At 54.8% G+C, this 19,153-nt stretch overlaps 1 protein-coding gene across 2 annotated transcripts in view; it reads right to left on the reverse strand.

Annotated features, from left to right (window-relative positions):
• Positions 1-316: 316 nt before the first annotated feature.
• The window catches only part of Med27 (mediator complex subunit 27), a 177,803-nt gene continuing 158,966 nt past the window's right edge, over positions 317-19,153 (reverse strand). For both annotated transcript variants that reach the window (XM_013021240.1, XM_013021241.1), the window contains exons 6-8: positions 17,949-17,990; positions 2,147-2,224; positions 317-716 (exon numbers count right to left, since the gene is read on the reverse strand). In XM_013021240.1, coding sequence (XP_012876694.1) covers positions 582-716; positions 2,147-2,224; positions 17,949-17,990 — 255 coding nt within the window. In that variant the 3' untranslated portion in view covers positions 317-581. The remainder of the gene's footprint in view (positions 717-2,146; positions 2,225-17,948; positions 17,991-19,153) is intronic.

Genomic DNA, 19,153 nt, shown 5'->3' on the forward strand with positions numbered 1-19,153 from the left:
GGGTTGGGGGGGAGGGGGAGGGGGAAGGTCTAGGCACCACTAGACCCAGCAGACGGGGCTGGAGGGGACTCAGCACACACCTGGGACCCTGACATGGCCAATAGCTGCTGTGGGCTCCTGGTTTAGTGCAGAGACCCCTGCGTGCCTTTTCCCTCAGAACAAGCCAGTCCTCCTGTGACCAACACCTCTGAAGCCTGGAGTCCGCTCAGAGACGCCACCCTCCCCTCCCCAGGGAAGGTGTCCTTAGGAAGCACGCTTCAAGCCCAGTCCCTGCTTGCATGGCCACGGAGCGGAGGGCAGGAGGTGAGGCTGTGGCCTGGGTAGAAAAGGTTTATTGCTTACAAAAATAAGTTACAAAAACAAACACGTGAACACAAGGGAATTTCAGCCACAGTGCACAACCAACCAACCAATCCATCCTTCCTTCCTTCCTCCCTCCCTCCCGCTCTGTCAAATGCCTGGTGCCGCTCCAGAGTGGAGAGCCAGAGCAGCTGCAGACACCCGTGCGGGACTGGAGGTGCTGGCTGCGCATGCGTGCGGGGTGGGGGCGCCGGCTGGCCGGGCTGGGCTGGCCGGGCTGGTCACTGCCGGCAGGTGTCGTGAAAGGCTTCCAGGGTCCGGAAGTCCCTCCACGTGGGGGGAAGGCCGTCTTGCAGAAACTTCCCACAGCGCTGGCACGGGGCCTGGAACAGCTTTATGTAGCTCCTCAACCAGGTCTGAAGGGAAGCGTAGAGACATGAGAATGGGACAAGGGCACTTCCAAAATCGCCCCAAAGACAGTGCTCCCCACGATACCCGATCATCTCAAGAGGCTGCCGAGCCTCCGTGGCTCCCCGGCTTCCGGGTCTGCTTGGCCGCGGAGGGCGCGGCGCCTTCCAGCTCAGGGGACGCGCGGAGGTCATCTCCCAGCGCCTGTCCCAGGCCAGGCGGCGAGGCGCCCGCGCTCGGGCGGCTGGGGACAGCCGCGTCACCCACTAACCAAATAAGCAGCACTCGCTCGCTCGCTCGCCAGGTTCAGAGGGCAGCGCGCTGCGGATCATCCATAAGGATGAGGCTCGGGTAACTCAATTCTCAAAGTCAAGGAGGTTCGGTCGGCGGTGGCGGTGGCGGAGGGAGGGGAGCCGGCGGGGCGCTGCGCCCTTCCGCGCCCTGCCGCCTTCACCCCCAGCGGGACCCCCCCCCGCGGGCCGGGGTGCGGCCCCCAGCTCGGCCCAGGGCCTTGGGTGCCAAGCAAACGTCCACCCTCTTCCAGCTCCGCAGGCAGGAGCAAACGGAGGCGACAGGGAGGAAACACCGCCGCGCCCTCCCTGGGCACGAGGCAGCACCCCCAGGACAGCTCCGCCACCCGCCTGGCGTGGCGTGGCTGACTCTCCCAACACCACAGCCCATCAGCGAGCTGGGCCTCCATCGTCTGAGAACCACTGGCGAAGCTCTGAGGGCGGGCTGGCCAGGCGACTGCGCATGCGGGCAGGCGGGCCGGGGTACCGGCAGGCGACTGCGCATGCGGGCAGGCGGGCCGGCGTACCAGCCTGCAGCAGGGTTCCTCATGGCGGCCAGCTGGCTACCTTCCTAGCACGAAGCTGAAAGCTTTGCTGCCAGTGGAGGATGGCGCCCGGTGACGCCCCAGCAGGCAGCTGTCGGCCCGAGGTCAGACGGCTAGCGGGTGTGTCCGGGAGGCCGCAGGCACGCAGGGGCCGGGGCAGAGGTCCTGACGCAGAGCGCATGCCCATTTCCACGGTGCAGACACCCCTGCTAGGTTCCGCTTCAAGCTACCCATGGCTGAGCAACCTGCGAACAGCTCTCAAGAGCTGGCAGGTGCCGGGCCGCTCACCACTGAACAGCGGCGCGATGCCCCCACCTTGCGCTCAATCTGGGAATCTAAAGAAACACCTTGGGGAACTGCAAGCCGTTTCTTCAATTGCAAGATGACTTCTAGCTCTACAGGACACAGGATTCACGATGGCAAGCTCAGCTAAGTATCTGCTCAATGCCAGGAACTTCTGGAGGATCTCCATCTCTGAATTCTTCCCATTCCCCTCCCCCCGACCCCCAGGCGCAGAGCTGCGCTGCGGACGTGCTCCCTGCGGACGTGCTCGCGTAAAGTGCTGCAGCTTGGACAGGAGGCCTGGCTCCTGAAGCCACTTACCATGAAGGATCTGACCACGACATCTGGCATCTGGGGCAGCTGGTAGTGCAGCAGGGCCGTGGTGGCATGGTCTGTCACCTGGGGATGAAGGACAGTGACAGTGATCCAGGAAAGCCAGCAGGAAGAACACATGTCACTGTCAACAGCTCTGCTGTGGGCCCCGCCCTGCTGCCCGTCTCCGAGGAAAGGACATCTGAAATCAAATCTCAAGTAGGAAAATTAGTAGAGTTGGGGCCTGGAGGGGAGGAGGCATGCAGTAGCTGGGAAGGACAGAGGCAAGTGGAGTGCCGGAACATTCCAGCAACTGACCACTGCCCCCTCTCTCCCTTCCCTGGCTGGAGCCCTGTGGGAGAGGAGGGAACAGAGAAGGGCACACCCCCAAGGGCTTCCAGGCCTGAGGGGGGGGGTGCTGAAAAGGGTCTCCCACCTGTAATCCACCTCGGTGGTGGCCAGAACCATTCATTCTCCCAGCTGCAGGGTAGGTCCCCTCCTGCTTCTAACTCTCACTTCTGTCTCCTACTTTGTAGCTCCCGGCTTCATCAGGAGCTGGTCTTTCATTTCACAGCTGCTACAATGGTCTCTCTGAGGAGCCCCCTCCAGAAGGACCACCCTGTGACCAGCTCTTGGGAGCACCCGCGTCTAGCACTCTGGCAGGCCACACCTGACTCCATGGGAGATCAGCCTCCCTGAGGCTTGAGGGCAGCTAGGCGACAGTGGCCCTGGGCTCAAGCCAGTGCTGTCCCCTGCCTCAGATTTGCTAGATCCCTGCAGTTCTGAAATGTGATGACACGAGATCCACTGATGTCTGCCATCCATCAGCAAATTAATAGATTATACTAATTTGATAGCTGTGTTCAAACTAATGGTTTATTTGATTGCACTCATTAGGGATTCTTGGCATTACAAATGTGGTGGTTTAAAAACAAAATAGAACACTCCAGATAAAATCATTAACTTGAGGACAGGAATCAGCACAGGTCTGACTTGTTCAGACCTGTTGGTGTTCTAGCCCCTACCAGCACGCAGCGTGACATGCTGAACAGGCCACTGTGTGCGGGCTGCAGCTGCAGGCCCACGCTGCAGCTGCGTCAGAGGCTGTGTCACCCTGGAGGGCAGGCTCCACGGCCAGGGAAGCTGGTCCTGGCCCTAGCTGGATCCTCAGTTTCCCCTGGGCCAAATGGAGGCCGAAGTCATACCTACTGCTTCCTGAGGCTGCAATGGGCTGGGCTGAAGGCAGGCCCTCCGTGCAGTTCTGGCTCTCCAGCCCAGCTGCCTGCCGCATCTGCTGGAAACCCCGTTACCACAGCTCTGCGGGGCGGGTGGTCAGGCTCAGCTGTGTCCAGAGGCCTAGCCTTGGTGTGTGTTTAGCTGAGAGCAACTCATCAGACGTGCACGCCGGAGCATGGTGAGGCTCTCCTGCAGAGACGCCAACAGTGCACGGATCCCACACGGCTGAGGAATTCTTACTCGGGTGACTTTCAAGATAAACGGCACGGCACTTCTCTAAGCGCCAAGTGAGACTGCGTATATTTTAAGCATTTTGACAGATAGCTTTCTAAAATGAGCAATGAATTTCTTTTTTTTTTTTTTAAACAGTAGTAATGCTAACTTTGCATCATGGCTGGTGTTGTGGGCTAGGGTGAGGAACAGGGGCTGCCACTTTTCAAATGCCCGCTGGACAGCTGCGTGTTCAGTATCTGCTGTTTTCCAGTTTTGGCAAACCCTCATTCTTAAAACAGTCACCGCCCATCTGCACACCTGCCCTGGGAGGAGGATGGGAGGGGTCGGGCAGGTGCGGTCCAGAGGCCGGGGCGGGGACACACGGCGGCGGACAGTTGTAGCCGGTGCACGGGAAAGCGGACCTGGTATGTGCTGTCCAACACTAAGGAGGTGGCACTGGATGGACCAGCCTGGCGCCTGAGCTCTCCCAGTGGCAGCGGGCATGCATGCGTAGGGTGCCGTGTGCAGTAAGCATGGCACTTCACAGCAGTTCCTCGTCACCTAAGAATTCGCTTGTAATCTGCCTTGTTGGCCCTCAGGGTGGGCTGGACTTCAGCTAGCTTCTTTTTTTGTCTGTCATGGGGCTTGAACTCTGGGCCTAGACACTGTCCTTGAACTCTTCAGCTCAAGGTGAACGCTCTACCACTTGAGCTACAGCGCCACTTCTGTTTTTATGGTAGTGAACTGGAGATAAGAATCTCACAGATTTTCTTTTTTTTTTTTTTTGGGTCCGGTCGTGGGGCCTGAACTCTGAGCCTGGGTACTGTCCCTCAGCTCTTCAGCTCAAGGCTAGCGCTCTACCACTTGAGCCACAGCGCCCCTTCTGGCTTTTTTCTTTTTGCTTATGTGGTGCTGAGGAATCGAACCCAGGGCCTCAGGCATGCAAGGCAAGCGCTCTACCACTGAGCCACCTTCCCAGCCCCTCTCACAGATTTTCTTGCCTGGGCTGGCTTTGAACCATGATCCTCAGATCTCAGCCTCCTGAGTAGCTAGGATGACAAGCTTGGGCCACCAGCACCCGGCTTCAGCTAGCCTCTTCTTTGGGGTCTGCTAGCAACAATAAGAGAATGTGGTGAAGGACTCAGGGATGGGCTCAAGGCCCCAGCGGCGAGCATCAAGGCTGGAGCACCTTCCGGGCCTGATTCTGGGGCACAAAACCAGGGAGTCTAAACCAGGCAGTTTGTCTTTCTTGTGAATTCAAACACACTGAAGCCCCAGGATTTCACTTGGGTGCCAGGAGTGGTGGGGTCTTCAGTGTTGTGAGAGGCTGGAAGATGCAGACAGCGGCTGGGAGCAGCGGTGGTGGTGCCCGCATCCTGGAAGATAGCTTCTTCCGTCCAGGTGCACACAGGGGCCCGGGGCGGCATCTGCCCAGCCTCCCAGAGTGCTGAGCTCGGTCTCTGGAAAGCTGGAGTGTGTGCCAGGCACTGAGCAGAACTGTGAGCACGGGTGCCTAGGGTGGAACGGGCTTAGATAACTAGAAACTGTCCTCTGGAGCGTCACCGTGCCAGGCCCCCTGATTTGGCACCCGGCTCTCACCGTCTCTAATTAGTCTTTCCATTGCCGAGCAATCTGGTCAGATCCGGCTCCCTTTCCACAGGGCTTGGTAGAAAGCATTTCCTTTACTTGGCAAATCCCTAGCACTGAGGTAATCATTTAGCTTCTCCAATTCTCCACCTCCAATCCCAGGAATGTTAACAGAAGACAACCAGCTAGCAGACGTGCTGACGGCTCTCCTTTCTTCCTGCTTCCTCCACGGCTGGCTTTTGGACTGCCAGGCTACATCCCAAGCATCAGGCAAGACGAGGCCACTGAGCACGGGAGACGTTTACCTACGATGATCTTCCTTTTCTTTGTCAAAGCATTCCACCTTCAATACTTTTTGTTTTATACCTTGCAACAACAAAGTTGCTTTATGCTCAGCATCTAAGATGTGGCAAAAACAGACCTGGGGCAAAGAAAGACTGCTATTAACTAATTGAGTGGCAGCCCAGGTTCGGGTGCCATTGTGCAGTAAGCTAATGAGGCTCTGCTGGGAGATGAAAGCAGCCCTCCCGGGCACAGGAGGCCAGGGAAGGGCACTAATGCTCCCGAGAGAGGGGCTGCAGGCAGGGGCAGCCACTAGTCGAGTGCTGGTGGGAAACAAAGCTTGTAAAAAGATCAAAGTGGACGGGGAGTCCGTGGGGGTAATGGGAGGAGGTGATACAAGTAGGGGCACCGAGATGGGGGAGCAAAGGGGTTCATCTCACAGCGGAGGAGCGCTCAGGCGCCGGCCCAGCCCGGGATAGAGGGGCATCACAGTGCAGGCCGTAGCTCACATGAGGTGGCACCGCCTGCACCGTGGTGACAGAGCCCCCTGGCACAGGACCGCACCAGGCTGGCCACACCCAGGCTCCTGACCTTCAGCTCCGCACACTCCCAACCACTCAGGAAGGAGGGACCTTTCAGGAGACCTTGAAGCAGCTGCCAGTCAAGGCTGGAGAAGGAGCTGCCAGTCACAACAGTCTCCCCAGCGCAGATGGGCTCTGGAGCTATTTTCACTGCATCAGAAGTGAGAGCAGCGCTCTGTACCGGGCCACATGGCCCGGGGCTGGGCTGGGGGGGGTCAGGTATAGGAGTGGGGACCCTGGCTGAGGGGTACGCAGGCCGGAGGAGCCACAGAACCTGACAAAAGGCGCACGTCACCCAGGAGCCACTGAGGCTTACCTCACCAGCCACACCCACCTGGCGATGGAGGGCCAGGACGGCCACCTGCCCAAGCCAAGGAGATGCTGCAGGGTGGGGCGAGGCCTGCCGTGACCTCAGACCTGGGGTTCGGGACTCATCTGTCCCGGGAACAGCAGGGTCTCCCAGCTCCTCTCACCCCTTGGCCCTGCACTGTTTCCCCTCCGTTGATGTGAAAGGGCACACCCCCAGCCAATGCCTCATTTGAATGAATGCATTGAGCTCCTGCCAGGGCTTTGTGCACAGGGTCCCTGCTTGTGCGAGCCACACTGGGCTCCTCAGACCCCAGAGCTGTTGGCACCACTGTGTCAGAACTGTCTCCCAATGTCTAGAAGGCCCGTCTAGACGTGTTGTGCAAAAGCTCCCTGAGGCGGTTCTGATGTGCAGCCAGCCTTGTTAGGAACCACAGACCACCGTGCTCCACTGCCTGCTTCCTACCACCAGGGGGCAGGACTGCAGCTGAGCTGGACCAAGGGCTCTAGCAATTGTGCGATGTTCTTCCTGATGTAATATGTACTGGCCGTGTTATCTGCCACCACACTGCCCACAGGGCCCACGGCCCCCGCAGTTAATCCAGGAGAGCTAGGCCCTGACTATTAAAATAATTCCCCCACAAGACCAACAGATAGCCAACGCTAAGTATCCAGTGTTTACCGGTTGCTTGTTTAAGAGAAGCGAGGTAGAGACCCAGCTTCTGGCTAGCTTCCTTGCAAGAGGAAGAGGAGGATGCCCTCAGGTGCCTTGAGGAGGACAAGGGTACTGGAATGGTGTGTGTGTGTTCAGTCTTGGGATCACTACCACTGGGAGACTTGGCCACATCACTGCCTCTGGCCCTCAGCGACGGGGGAGGGTGGGGGTGGCAGGACCAGGTCCCGCTGGACTTAGGTGCCACAACCGCCCCTATCACACCAGTCGGCAGTGGAGGTAAATCTGGGATAAGCTCTACCCCCGGTTCTCTGGGATGAAACAAGGGCCTTCTATCCTCTAGAAAGGAGAGTCCAGGTGAGGGCAGAGGTGCCAGGCTCCTTGCTGTATAGCTGTGATGCCACCTTTATAAGGTCCTCCAGTGTGGGCTGAGAGGAAAGAATTTGGAGAGTCAGGCCCAGGAGCAAGGAGGGGTCCGCAGTGCACTGCTCTCCAGGATGGAAATCTGCATGGCTTGGCAGGGACACGCAGCCCGTGGGTGCTAGTTGTGTGGAGGAGTAAGCCCTTCCAGGGAGTCCACTGTGTTAAATAGCCTTGCCAGCAACACTGGTCCAAGGATGCCTGGAAGAACATGTAACCAGCCCCAGGAGCCCTGGGTCCACGAAAAGAGGATTCATTGTGATTTCAAAACCAGAACACTACGAAGTCAGTCCTGAAAGTGGTATTGGGCGGGGGGGGGGGGGTGTATGATGGGGAGTGATGCCAAGAAGCTTCTAAAATGGAGATCAAAGTAGAGGGAAGGGCAGACTAATCTCTATCTACTTAATCTGCACTGGATTTATGTGCCACAGGTCTGGAGGCCTGAAGAGGAAGGCCTGCAACCCACAGGGAGCAAGGCTTACCCAGGCAAGATCGACCTTCCTCTGCTCGATGAGGAGGTCATGTACCAGCCTCTGCAGGATCATCCCTGTCCTAGGCCGGGCCGTGCGCACGGGGGCCATGCCGGCGGGTGGGAAAGGAGAGGGGAGATGGGCAATGTGCACCTCCCAAGGCCACCTTCTGTGCTGGAGAAGGACGGGCCAAGTGTGTGCAGCATTGAGCTTGGTCTCTAATGTAAGGCAGGGGTGGAGTCCCTGTCTGGTCTGCTCTTCTCCCCTGTGCCGTTCCAAGCCTTGGGGCTCAGCCTACCCCCTTGAAAGGGGTGGAGGGCCTCTTGCGTGCACTCTCTGCAGGACCTCCAGACACCTCACTGAGAAAGTCAGACCTGTGCCCATCCCGGGGCTGCACTCTGAGCGTGAGGCCAGTCTGTAGTGTATCTCTTTCCTTGGGCTGGGCTCTCCCAGTAGGACACAGAGTGATGGAGACAAGGCAGGCAGGAATAGATTCAATTTTAGCTAGTGAGAGGGCGTGGCAGGAGAGGGCGGGAGGAGGCAGGCCTGGGGGAGCAGGGAAAGCCCTCTAAGCCAGGGAACTCTCCAGGGTGCTGATCACCCTTCCACTTGGGCTAAAGGCCTTGTCCAGGCAGGGTGGTGAGGAGTTAAGCGTGAAGGGTCCTTGACATTTCTCAGGATTAGGGAATTAAGGCTCTTCATTTAGATAAAAAGGAAAAAGAGTTTTGGCTTTTGCTACTGGTAACTTGCCAGATTCGGTTCCAGGAAAGTCCTAGCCAGAGGCACCTGCTTGAGTGACAAGCCAACCTACAGGAACGGAGAACAAAGCCTGCAAAGACATCGGGGGCTCTGGGACCACAGACAGCACAGACCTGCCTTGGAGGGAGCAGCTCACTTACACTTCCCACCTAGGACCCTGGCTCACCTCCTGGTACGGTCTTGTAGCTTTTATTTTACAGATGAGGAAAGCAAGGCAAGTTAGGCCATGTAGGGAATAAGTGGTGGAGCTGAGTGTCTGGCTCTGGGCCTGTGCTGAAGTGGCCTCCTTTGGAGATAGTCACCATGGGGAGCGTGGTGGCCTGTGCCCTCGGTCTGTGCTCCAGAGCGATGGGCTGAGGGCTGGGAAGGGGAGCGGCGGGTCTTCCCAGAAGCAGCTGCTCTGCCCTAGTGTGTACCACGTCCTATGCAGCCCTCCAGGAAGAGACAGTTGTGGAGATGACAAATGGACAGCCTGGGATTCCTCTAATGGCAGGAAACCACGGGACCATTTCTCGGGCAACTTAACATGTGTGGAGACCAAGGCGGCCAGGCCAGGCCTCTTGGGCCATTTTCTCTACACACTGGGTGGGTATGAGTCCTGGGGCGCTGGCTATGCTGGCTGCAGCGCAGTGCCTTTGGAGGGAACAGACTAAGGTTTACACAATCGAGACTTTAAGCCAGTCTTGTGTGTACAGTACATGTGCATGCCGGCCCTGCAGGGACAATGGTGGGAGGGGCTTTTGGATGCTGGGTGGGCCCTTCCTTGCCACTCTGTGTCCATTCTGCCCAGAGAAGCTGCCACATGAGTATCCTTTCTACGTCCTCCCCGCAGGATGTCTGGGGACTGCTCACTCTCCTCCCGAGGCTGGTGCATGGCTGGCTTCTAGGCAGTGGAGGGGGCCACCGGCCTCCCTGGGGCTGCCCATCTGCCCTGGCACTGTGAAAGCCATCTCCTTTAGCTCCCTGGCACATGCATACGAGGCAGTGTCAGCAGGAAAATGACACCAGCTCTCCTCTGGCGAATGTTCATCAGCAGGGGACCGGCCCAATTTGGGTTCCTTGGGGGAAGCATTCTGGGCACAGAGCACTGCATGTGTGCAGCGTAAGCGCTGGCTACGGTCTTGTGACCCCTTGGCCTCTCCAGGCCTCCAACTGGTGGAGGGGTTTTGCTAACATTTTTGAGGAGGGAGTTTTGGAAGGAAATGTGAAAGGCTGGCAGGAAGAGATTTACAGTGACCTGGTGATCACTTCCTGAGTCTCCTGGGTAGCATGTGATGCTCTAGCAGGCGGCCCGCAGAGAGCGCAACTCCAGGAGAAAGAGGGCTCTGGTCCTTTGGGACTCTGCTGTGTAGGGTCAGTTTCCTTTCAAGGACACAGGCAGTGGGTCGGTGTGTGGTACATGACCTGGGATTTGATTTAGGCAGGGTACTTGCATGCTCTGCCTCATGGATGGGAAGCGTGAGTCTGGGGCTGACAGCTTCATCCACCAGGAGCTGTTAGGGGCCATTCGGCAGTTGTCTTCAGATAGGGCCCTGCCTTTCAAGTTCAAGAATGGCTGAAGGACACTGACAGGAATGCAGGGGCGGTGGCACCCTGTGGGCAACCCACCCGTCTACAGCCACATCGGGAGAGCACGCTGACAGGTTACCCTCCCTCTGCAGTGGGCCAGGCGACGAGGTGTCTCTGTTCTGTCCATTCCCCCCATGTGGAGACGCTGTAAAGCGTGTACTGTCTGTCCCTCCGCACCTCTGCCTCCTTCTCCACCTGCCCACCTGGGGCTGTGCGTGCACCCGCCTCCCCCAGCCAGCCTGCCAGGGCTGAACGCAGGCGACAGCTGCACACTGGCGCTTACTCCTCCCAAGTTAATGGATGAAAATGCACTGCTTTGAAACGAGGGGGTTAAAGATCAAAACAGTGACTGCCCTGCAGAGTTTAAATGTCAGAAGAATAAGAACGCGCTTGAAACCTTTCCTGGCTCTTTGTGATTCTGCCCTTTCAGAGGGTCCCCCTATTTCTAAGTCCCATTCTCTGAATCCCCTTGGCTGGAGGCTTGCTGGCTATAAAAAGCTGCTTCGCCCTGGGGTGGAGTGGAAGGCGCCCCCAGGGGAGAGTGGTAAATGACAGGCACCTGTTAGCAGCCAAGGACCCACAGCAAGCTATCCCCGGCGGCCCGCCACCACATCCTCACACTTGGGTATGGGGTCTAATGAGCAAGACAGAAAAGGGCTTGCCGACAGTCAGCATCTGCAGACAAAAGGAAGGCCGAATCTCATTTCCTGCAGCCAGGTTTGTTGCAGAACCTCAGGTGCTGTGGCTTTTACCCCAGGAGTTAGGCGTGGGCCCCAGCGGTTGATAGGGGCCTGCTTCCATGCTCCTGCCTTGACATTTTCAGAGGTAAAAAAGAGAGAGTGAGCTTGGTTTGGCTTTGCAAGGCACTGCCAAAGGACCTGCATAAACTGGATCCTCTCCAGGCTGTACTCCACACACCTAAGCCTTCTGTACAACTATTTAAGGATTAAAAATACTTCTGCCTGAGCTGACCTTGAACTTTGATTCTCAGATCTCAGCCTCCAGAATAACTAGGATTTTATGCATGAGCCATCAGCACCCAACTTCTTACTCTTTTTTTTTCCTTTTCTTTTTTTTTTTTTTGTCAGTTGTGGGGCTTGAACTCTAGGCCTGGGCACTGTCCCTGACCGCTTCAGCTCAAGGCTAGCACTCTACCACTTGAGCCACAGTGCCACTTCCGGCCTTTTCTGTGTATGTGGTGCTGAGGAATCGAACCCAGGGCCTCATGCATGTGAGGCAAGCACTCCACCACTGAGCCACCTGTCCAGCCCCATCTCTGTTGCTTCTTGCCAACAGGAAAACAGGTCCCATACACAGTGACTGAAACCACAGAGCAAACACCAGCCAGGGAGTCCTCAGCGTTCCCTCCAGGGTAGCCGGGGGAGGAGCTTCCAACAGGAGCAGTGCCGGGCTAGGAACTCCCACGTCGCAAGTGGGCCCTCAGCTGTGCGAGGACCCAGACCTATGCCTCCTTTGCCATGAATCATGGCCCTTAGCATCGGGCTGATGCCTGACCCTGCCTGGCCTGGCTACCTGTGGGAGAAGCAGGCGGGTGAGGGACGCCGGGAGGGAAGATTACCTCATGCTCCAACAGCGTCTTTCAGGAAAGATCACACACAGCATCAATATGGACGTCCCACATACAAATGGGCAGACAGGAGGGAAAGAGGTTGCAGAGAGAGAGCTGATCCTAGAGAGCAGGGTTTCGACTTGTCACCAACTCAGTCCTCCCTTGGTATTTTGAGTATCCAGCGCTAGTCTCCACTGGAGGTGGCCTACAGAATCTGCCCCATCTAGGTTTCCCATGGGGTCTGGCTGTGGCACAGGAAGTGCTCCCTTGGCCACCTGGCCCCCAGCCCAGCCCCTGAGTACCACACAGGTCCCTCTCAGCGTGTCCTGCCTCAGGCGGGCTGCCTGCTCTCCACCAGCACCTCTGCACAAAGGGTGTGGGCTTAGACAAAATGTCACGCCCCTCCCACGTGGAGCTTTATTGAGAAAGAATTAAGTGTAATGCTCTACGTTATTTTCTAATGTGTCCTTTCATTTGGGAGCAAACAGACAAGGTCCTAGTAGAAGAGAGAGACCTTGTGAGTCTTCGCATTCTCACCTGCCCCTTCCTGCCCTTATTCTGAGAAAGCACACTGACATCTGTCTCCTTGTGGCTCCTGCACAGAGTGTAGGCCGGCAGCAGTGGTTAGATGTGGGGAAGGTAGGGAGGAGAAGGGATGGTAGGAGGGCGCTAGTAAATATAGAGGTGTCGCCCTGCGGGGGCCAATCCTCATCACTCAGAATTCATCCATTTTTTTTCTTGCTTCAAACATGCTACAAAAACTACAAGGGAAAAAACTGGCAGGTGCTCTTAAATCTCTCCAACTAGACTAATATCAAATTTAAACACTGTTTCTGTGTGTTTGTAGTTGGAAACAAATAAGGAGTGCTTGGCAGGTGATTTCCAGGGGAGGTAGGATAAAAGCATAGCACTGTCTCTCTAAACCTGCCTTTCACATATTTCCCAAGTTCATGATAAACTTCTGTGTGCATTCAAAAACACTACAGGCCACATAGCGTGTGCCAGCCCCTGCCCCTGGCTCCAGCCTGGGAAGTCTGGGCATTGTCCCAGGCCTTTTGCCAGAGGCAGAGAAATCACTCACACTACAACAAAGGGCACAAGAGAAGGAAACACCAACACCAGCCTCAAAGCTTCCCACTATTCCAGCGGAGCCAGACCCCACCAATGATCACTGTCCTTCCTCCGTGAATGGACTTGGGCTAATGGCCAGGGGGAAATGACAAGAACAGGCAGGAAGAAGTTAGCGTCTGAGGCTGCCATGTGCAGTGGGCATGCTGACCCTGTGAGCACTCCTGGCTGGATAAGAACACCTAGAGGGCAGATGTCCCAGCCCAGGCTGGGCAGGGCGACCATGGCCTCTTTATTTTTGACTTTTGATTGGGAAGGAGGTGGAGTCTGTTTCCAGGGAGTGCTAGGGGTTGGGGCATGTTTAAATAACCTTTTTATTCTGAAACAGTTTTAGATTAGAAACGAATTCCAAGGATGGTACAGCCAGCCCCGCTGGAACACCTGCAGCTGCGGCCACCACACGTGGTGTACTTGGTCAGAACACCTGAGGCCTTGGCCCTCACCACTGAGGCTGCACGCTGTTCTTGTAGGCCTCTTGCCCAGCCCCCAGTGCCCTGCCCCCACCCCTGCACACACCGGCATTGTCACCGAGCCTCTGTCATAAGGAAAGGACCACACTGGATGCTACGTCCAGCTGGATGTGGATTTCACTGGTTTTTCCATTTTCCTTCTTTAGAGTGAACCAGAGTAGCATGTTGCATTTGTGACAGATTCTAGTTTTTTTATTTTTTTTAAGTACTGAGGTTTAAGCTCAAGAACTCAGTCATGCTAGGCTAGTGCTCTACCACTTGAGCCACAGCCTTTATGTCGGTATTTTTTTTGAGATGGGGTCTCAGTGTTAACTTTGCCCAAGCTGGCCTCAAATTCTTGAATCTCCTGACACAGACTTTCCAGTAGCTAGGATTACAAGTATGTGCTACCATGTCTAGCTAAGATCATACATTTTTTTTTTTGTTATTGTTGTCATTCGTGGGGCTTGAACTCTGGGCCTGGGGGTTCTCCTTGAGAAACAGCTCTTTAGCTCAAGGAGAGTGCTCTACTACCTGAGCCATAGTACCACTTCCAAAGATCATAAACTTTAATACTAAGGCTTTCAGAACGTTCTCGTACTATTCTGACCTGTCCTTTGCTGACCTATCATCACAAAAGGACCACAGGTCAAGATGAATTGATGCACCGGGCGCTGGTGGCTCACGCCTGTAATCCTAGCTACTCAGGAGGCTGAGATCTGAGGATCGCGGTTCAAAGCCAGCCTGGGCAGGAGAGACCGTGAGACTCCTATCTCCAATAAACCACCAGAAAACCAGAAGTGGCGCTGTAGCTCAAGTGGTAGAGCGCTCGCCTTGAGCTGAACCCAGAGTTCAAGCCCCAGGACCGACCAAAAAAAAAAAAAAAAAAAGATGAATTGATGCAGCATGAACACCACTTGAAGTTTTTGCAAGGCCTCTGATCACCATGTCACAGACGCCCAATCACCATGTCACAGGACTTTGGTTACTATGTCACAGACCCTCTGATTACCATGTCATAGGCCTCTGATCACCATGTCACAGACCCTCAGATCACCATGTCACAGACACTCTGATCACCATGTCACAGACCCTCTGATCACCATGTCACAGACCCTCTGATCACCATGTCACAGGGCTCTGATTACCATGTCACAGTCCTCTGATCACCATGTCACAGACACCCTGATCACCATGTCACAGACCCTCTGATCACCACGTCACAGACCATCTGATTACTATGTCACAGACATTCTGATCACCATGTCACAGACCCCCTGATCACCATGTCACAGACCCTCTGATCATCATGTCACAGACCCTCTGATCACCATGTTGTAGACCCTCTGATTACCATGTCACAGACCCTCTGATCACCATGTCATAGGTCTCTGATCACCATGTCAGACACTGATCACATGTCACAGTCCTCTGATTACCATGTCATAGGCCTTTGATCACATGTCACAGACACACTGATCACCACGTCACAGACACTCTGATCACCATGTCACAGGCCTCTGATAACCATATCACAGGCCTCCAATCACCACATCATAGGCCTCTGATCACCATGTCACAGTCCTCTGATCACCATGTCACAGTCCTCTGATCACCATGTCACAGACACTCTGATCACCATGTCACAGACACCCTGATCACCATGTCACAGACCCTCTGATCACCACGTCACAGACCATCTGATTACTATGTCACAGACATTCTGATCACCATGTCACAGACCCCCTGATCACCATGTCACAGACCCTCTGATCATCATGTCACAGACCCTCTGATTACCATGTCACAGACCCTCTGATCACCATGTCACAGACCCTTTGATCACCATGTCACAGACACTCTGATCAACATATCACAGTCCTCGGATCACCATGTCACAGACACTGTGATCACCATGTCACAGACACTCTGATCACCACATCACAGGCCTCTGATCACCACGTCATAGGCCTTTGGTCACTATGTCACAGACCATCTGATCACCATGTCACAGATATTCTGATCACCATGTCACAGACACCCTGATCACCATGTCACAGACCCTCTGATCACCATTGTCACAGACACTCTGATCACCATGTCACAGTCCTCTGATCACCATGTCACAGACACCCTGATCACCATGTCACAGACATTCTGATCACCATGTCACAGTCCTCTGATCACCATGTGACAGATACCCTGATCACCATGTCACAGTCCTCTGATCACCATGTGACAGATACCCTGATCACCATGTCACAGTCTTCTGATCACCATGTCACAGACACCCTGATCACCATGTCACACTCTAATCACCACGTCACAGACACTCTGATCACCACATCACAGGCCTCTGATCACCACGTCACAGACACTCTGATCACCATGTCACAGACACTCTGATCACCATGTCACAGACCCTCTGATCACTATGTCACAGACACCCTGATCACCATGTCACAGACCCCCTGATCACCATGTCACAGACCCTCTGATCACCATGTCACAGACCCTCTGATCACCATGTCACAGTCCTCTGATCACCATGTCACAGACATTCTGATCACCATGTCACAGACATTCTGATCACCATGTCACAGTCCTCTGATCACCATGTGACAGATACCCTGATCACCATGTCACACTCCTCTGATCACGATGTGACAGAAACCCTGAACACCATGTCACAGTCCTCTGATCACCATGTCACAGACACCCTGATCACCATGTCACACTCTAATCACCATGTCACAGACACTCTGATCACCACATCACAGGCCTCTGATCACCACGTCACAGACACTCTGATCACCATGTCACAGATACTCTGATCACCATGTCACAGACACTCTAATCACCACGTCACAGACACTCTGATCACCACATCACAGGCCTCTGATCACCATGTCACAGACACTCTGATCACCACATCACAGGCCTCTGATCACCATGTCACAGACACTGATCCCTATGTCATACTCTGATCACCATGTCACAGTCCTCTGATCACCATGTCACAGATACCCTGATCACCATGTCACAGTCCTCTGATCACCATATCACAGACACTGTGATCACCATGTCACACTGATCACCATGTCACAGACACTCTGATCACCACATCATAGGCCTCTGATCACCACGTCACAGGCCTCTGATCACTATGTCACAGATACTCTGATCACCATGTCACAGACACTCTGACCACCATGTCAGAAACTCTGATCCCTATGTCATACTCTGATCTCCATGTCATAGACACTCTGATCACCATGTCAGAGGCCTCTGATCACCACATCACAGACACTCTGACCACCATGTCACAAGCCTCTGATCATAATGTCACAGACCCTCTGATCACAGTGTTACAGGCCTCTGATCACCATGTTACAGACCCTCTGATCACCACATCACAGGCCTGGGCTTTCTCTTGGGAAGATGAAATGTAAATAAAACAAGACAGAGGTAGTGGCTGCACCACCAATAGTAAATGGACTAAATGCAGAGTAAATCTTCACTTTCAAATAGTAATGTTATGCTGTATGAATTTCACCCTCTGCCCCTTGCACACCTAGAGTCCTCTGTGCCAATCTCCCAGGGCTTCTCACTGAACTGGAACACAAGCCAAATTCTGCACCATGCACGCCTCCCGACACCTGCCTGACCAGGGCCTGTGCCAATCCCCACTGTCCCCCACCCCTCCCCGCCACAGCGCTCTCCCTCCACTGGCTCCTCCCATTCTTGGGCCATGCCTGCCTCAGTTTACATCTCCCCACAGCGGCCCCCTTGACTTCCCTAAGCTGAGAGTTGTGCCTTTGTGGCCCTTGGGCACAGACTCCCTTGTCTTGCCCCTGGTACCTCTGGACTCGGTACAGTGCCTGGTCAACAGCAGAAGGTGCCAGAGAACGGCTGTTGAGTTTGATGGAGGAATGAAGGAAACAGTGGCCGCTCCCCATGGGGTGGACAGTCCAGTGCTACGGGAGCCACAGGACTTGGAGTGGTGTCTCCAGTCCTGTGCACGTTTCTAGCACTCCCTCCCTTCTGGGTTTTCATGGGCAAGTCTCATCTGCAAAGGTTGTCCTGAGAGCAGGAAATGGCACTGGGTAGGTGGGGCAAGTGCTGGCTTCCTTCAGGCATTCTGAAGGGACCTGAGCAGACCAAAGGGCTCTGAGACGGCAAGCTTCAAAGCTTGGTAGAGCTTGGAACAACTCAAAAGCCTCTGGTTTTAGTCTAAGCCCCATAGAGTAAACTCCACGTCCTGTAGACCGACCCCATGTACCAAGTCCTCACTGCCACCACTTAAGACAGAATACCTCCATCATTCTACACATTGGCACCTGTTCCTATGGGCTGGTCCCCTGCCCTCATAGGGCCAAATCCTCTGCTCTGCCCATGGGGCCCAATCCCAGTTGTCCCCTCCCCCCAGGTAACCAGCAATCTGTCTGTCCCTAAGGTGCCCCACTTCAGAATGTCATACAAGGAATCATACAGGGAACACTGGTTATGTCTGGCTCTTCGTCACTCTGATTAGAGACCCTCAAGCAGACACAGAAAGTGAGACTTACCTTTTGGAACACCTGGAAACTGGACTTGGACCATATATCAAGCTGGAAGGAGAGAGAATGATAACATCAGTTTTTACCATTCTGGTCGAGAGACCATACTGCAATGATTACTATTCTTATTATAAACTCGGATCCAGGGCAGGATCCTGGGGTTGCAAAGAATCTTACACATCCTGATCAAGTTTCTTCTTTCTCCATCTGTGGTTGGCTCCAGGAAATGAAGTGAAGGCACACCGGGAAGTAACCAGAGGCCCTGCTCCAGCCCTTGACTGACCTTGGCTCCTGACCTTGACTCTTCTCACGACTCCCTTCGTGCCAGCCCTGTCTCAGCCTCTGTACCCAGGGCTTCTCCTATACCTCCTTTAGGCCCAATGCTACTCAATCAGAGGTTTTTTCCCAGTTACCTATCATATTAGTTCTACATCTTGATTCTCCTTGCCTTTTCAAAATTAAGTTGTTTTAACAACTGGCCAGAAGCACCAGTATCTCAGTTTGCTTGTTTTCTGTCTAATTTGCCTATACAGAACGGAGGCGTAGTGAGGGCAGGAGGCCTCTGCCCTCCCCACCGGATCCGCTCTCCAGGTCCTGAAGGGGACACACCAGGTCTTTGTGAGGGCAGGAAACCCAGCAGTGTCCAGCTGAGCACCGTTCCTGCCCGCACGGCCCAGGCCCCCTTCTCTCTGCACTCAGTCCCAGAGTGACACTCACTCCTCAAGAAGACGACTATGATGACGACAATGACAGTTCAGAGCCCTTCGCAGCCCAAGCACAGGAATGAGGCCTGCTTCAGGAATCTCACCAGGTTGTACTCAAGCTTAACTGTGCATCAGAAGCTCCTGTTCTGTTTTTTTTTTGGTCGGGCGTGGGGCTTGGACTCTGGGCACTGTCCCTCAAGGCTCGCACTCTACCACTTGAGCCACAGCACCGTTTCCAGTTTTGTGAGTGGTTTATTGGAGGTAAGAGTCTTACGGACTTTCCTGCCCAGGCTGGCTTTGAACCACGATCCTCAGATCTCAGCCTACTGAGTAACTAGGATTATGGGTGTGAACCACTGACACCCAGAGCTCCTGGGGGTTAAAAAAAATTATTTTTAAATGGACAGATTCCTTGTTCCCTGCCCTGAGTGTCTCAGCTAGGAGGCCTGGAGCAGGCTCTGGATCCTGGTCCTGTTTGACTTTAGTGGCGACTGTCTCTGATGCCAGGCT

The sequence above is a fragment of the Dipodomys ordii genome, unplaced genomic scaffold (assembly GCF_000151885.1).
Source record: "Dipodomys ordii isolate 6190 unplaced genomic scaffold, Dord_2.0 Scaffold55, whole genome shotgun sequence".
Lineage (NCBI taxonomy): Eukaryota > Metazoa > Chordata > Mammalia > Rodentia > Heteromyidae > Dipodomys > Dipodomys ordii.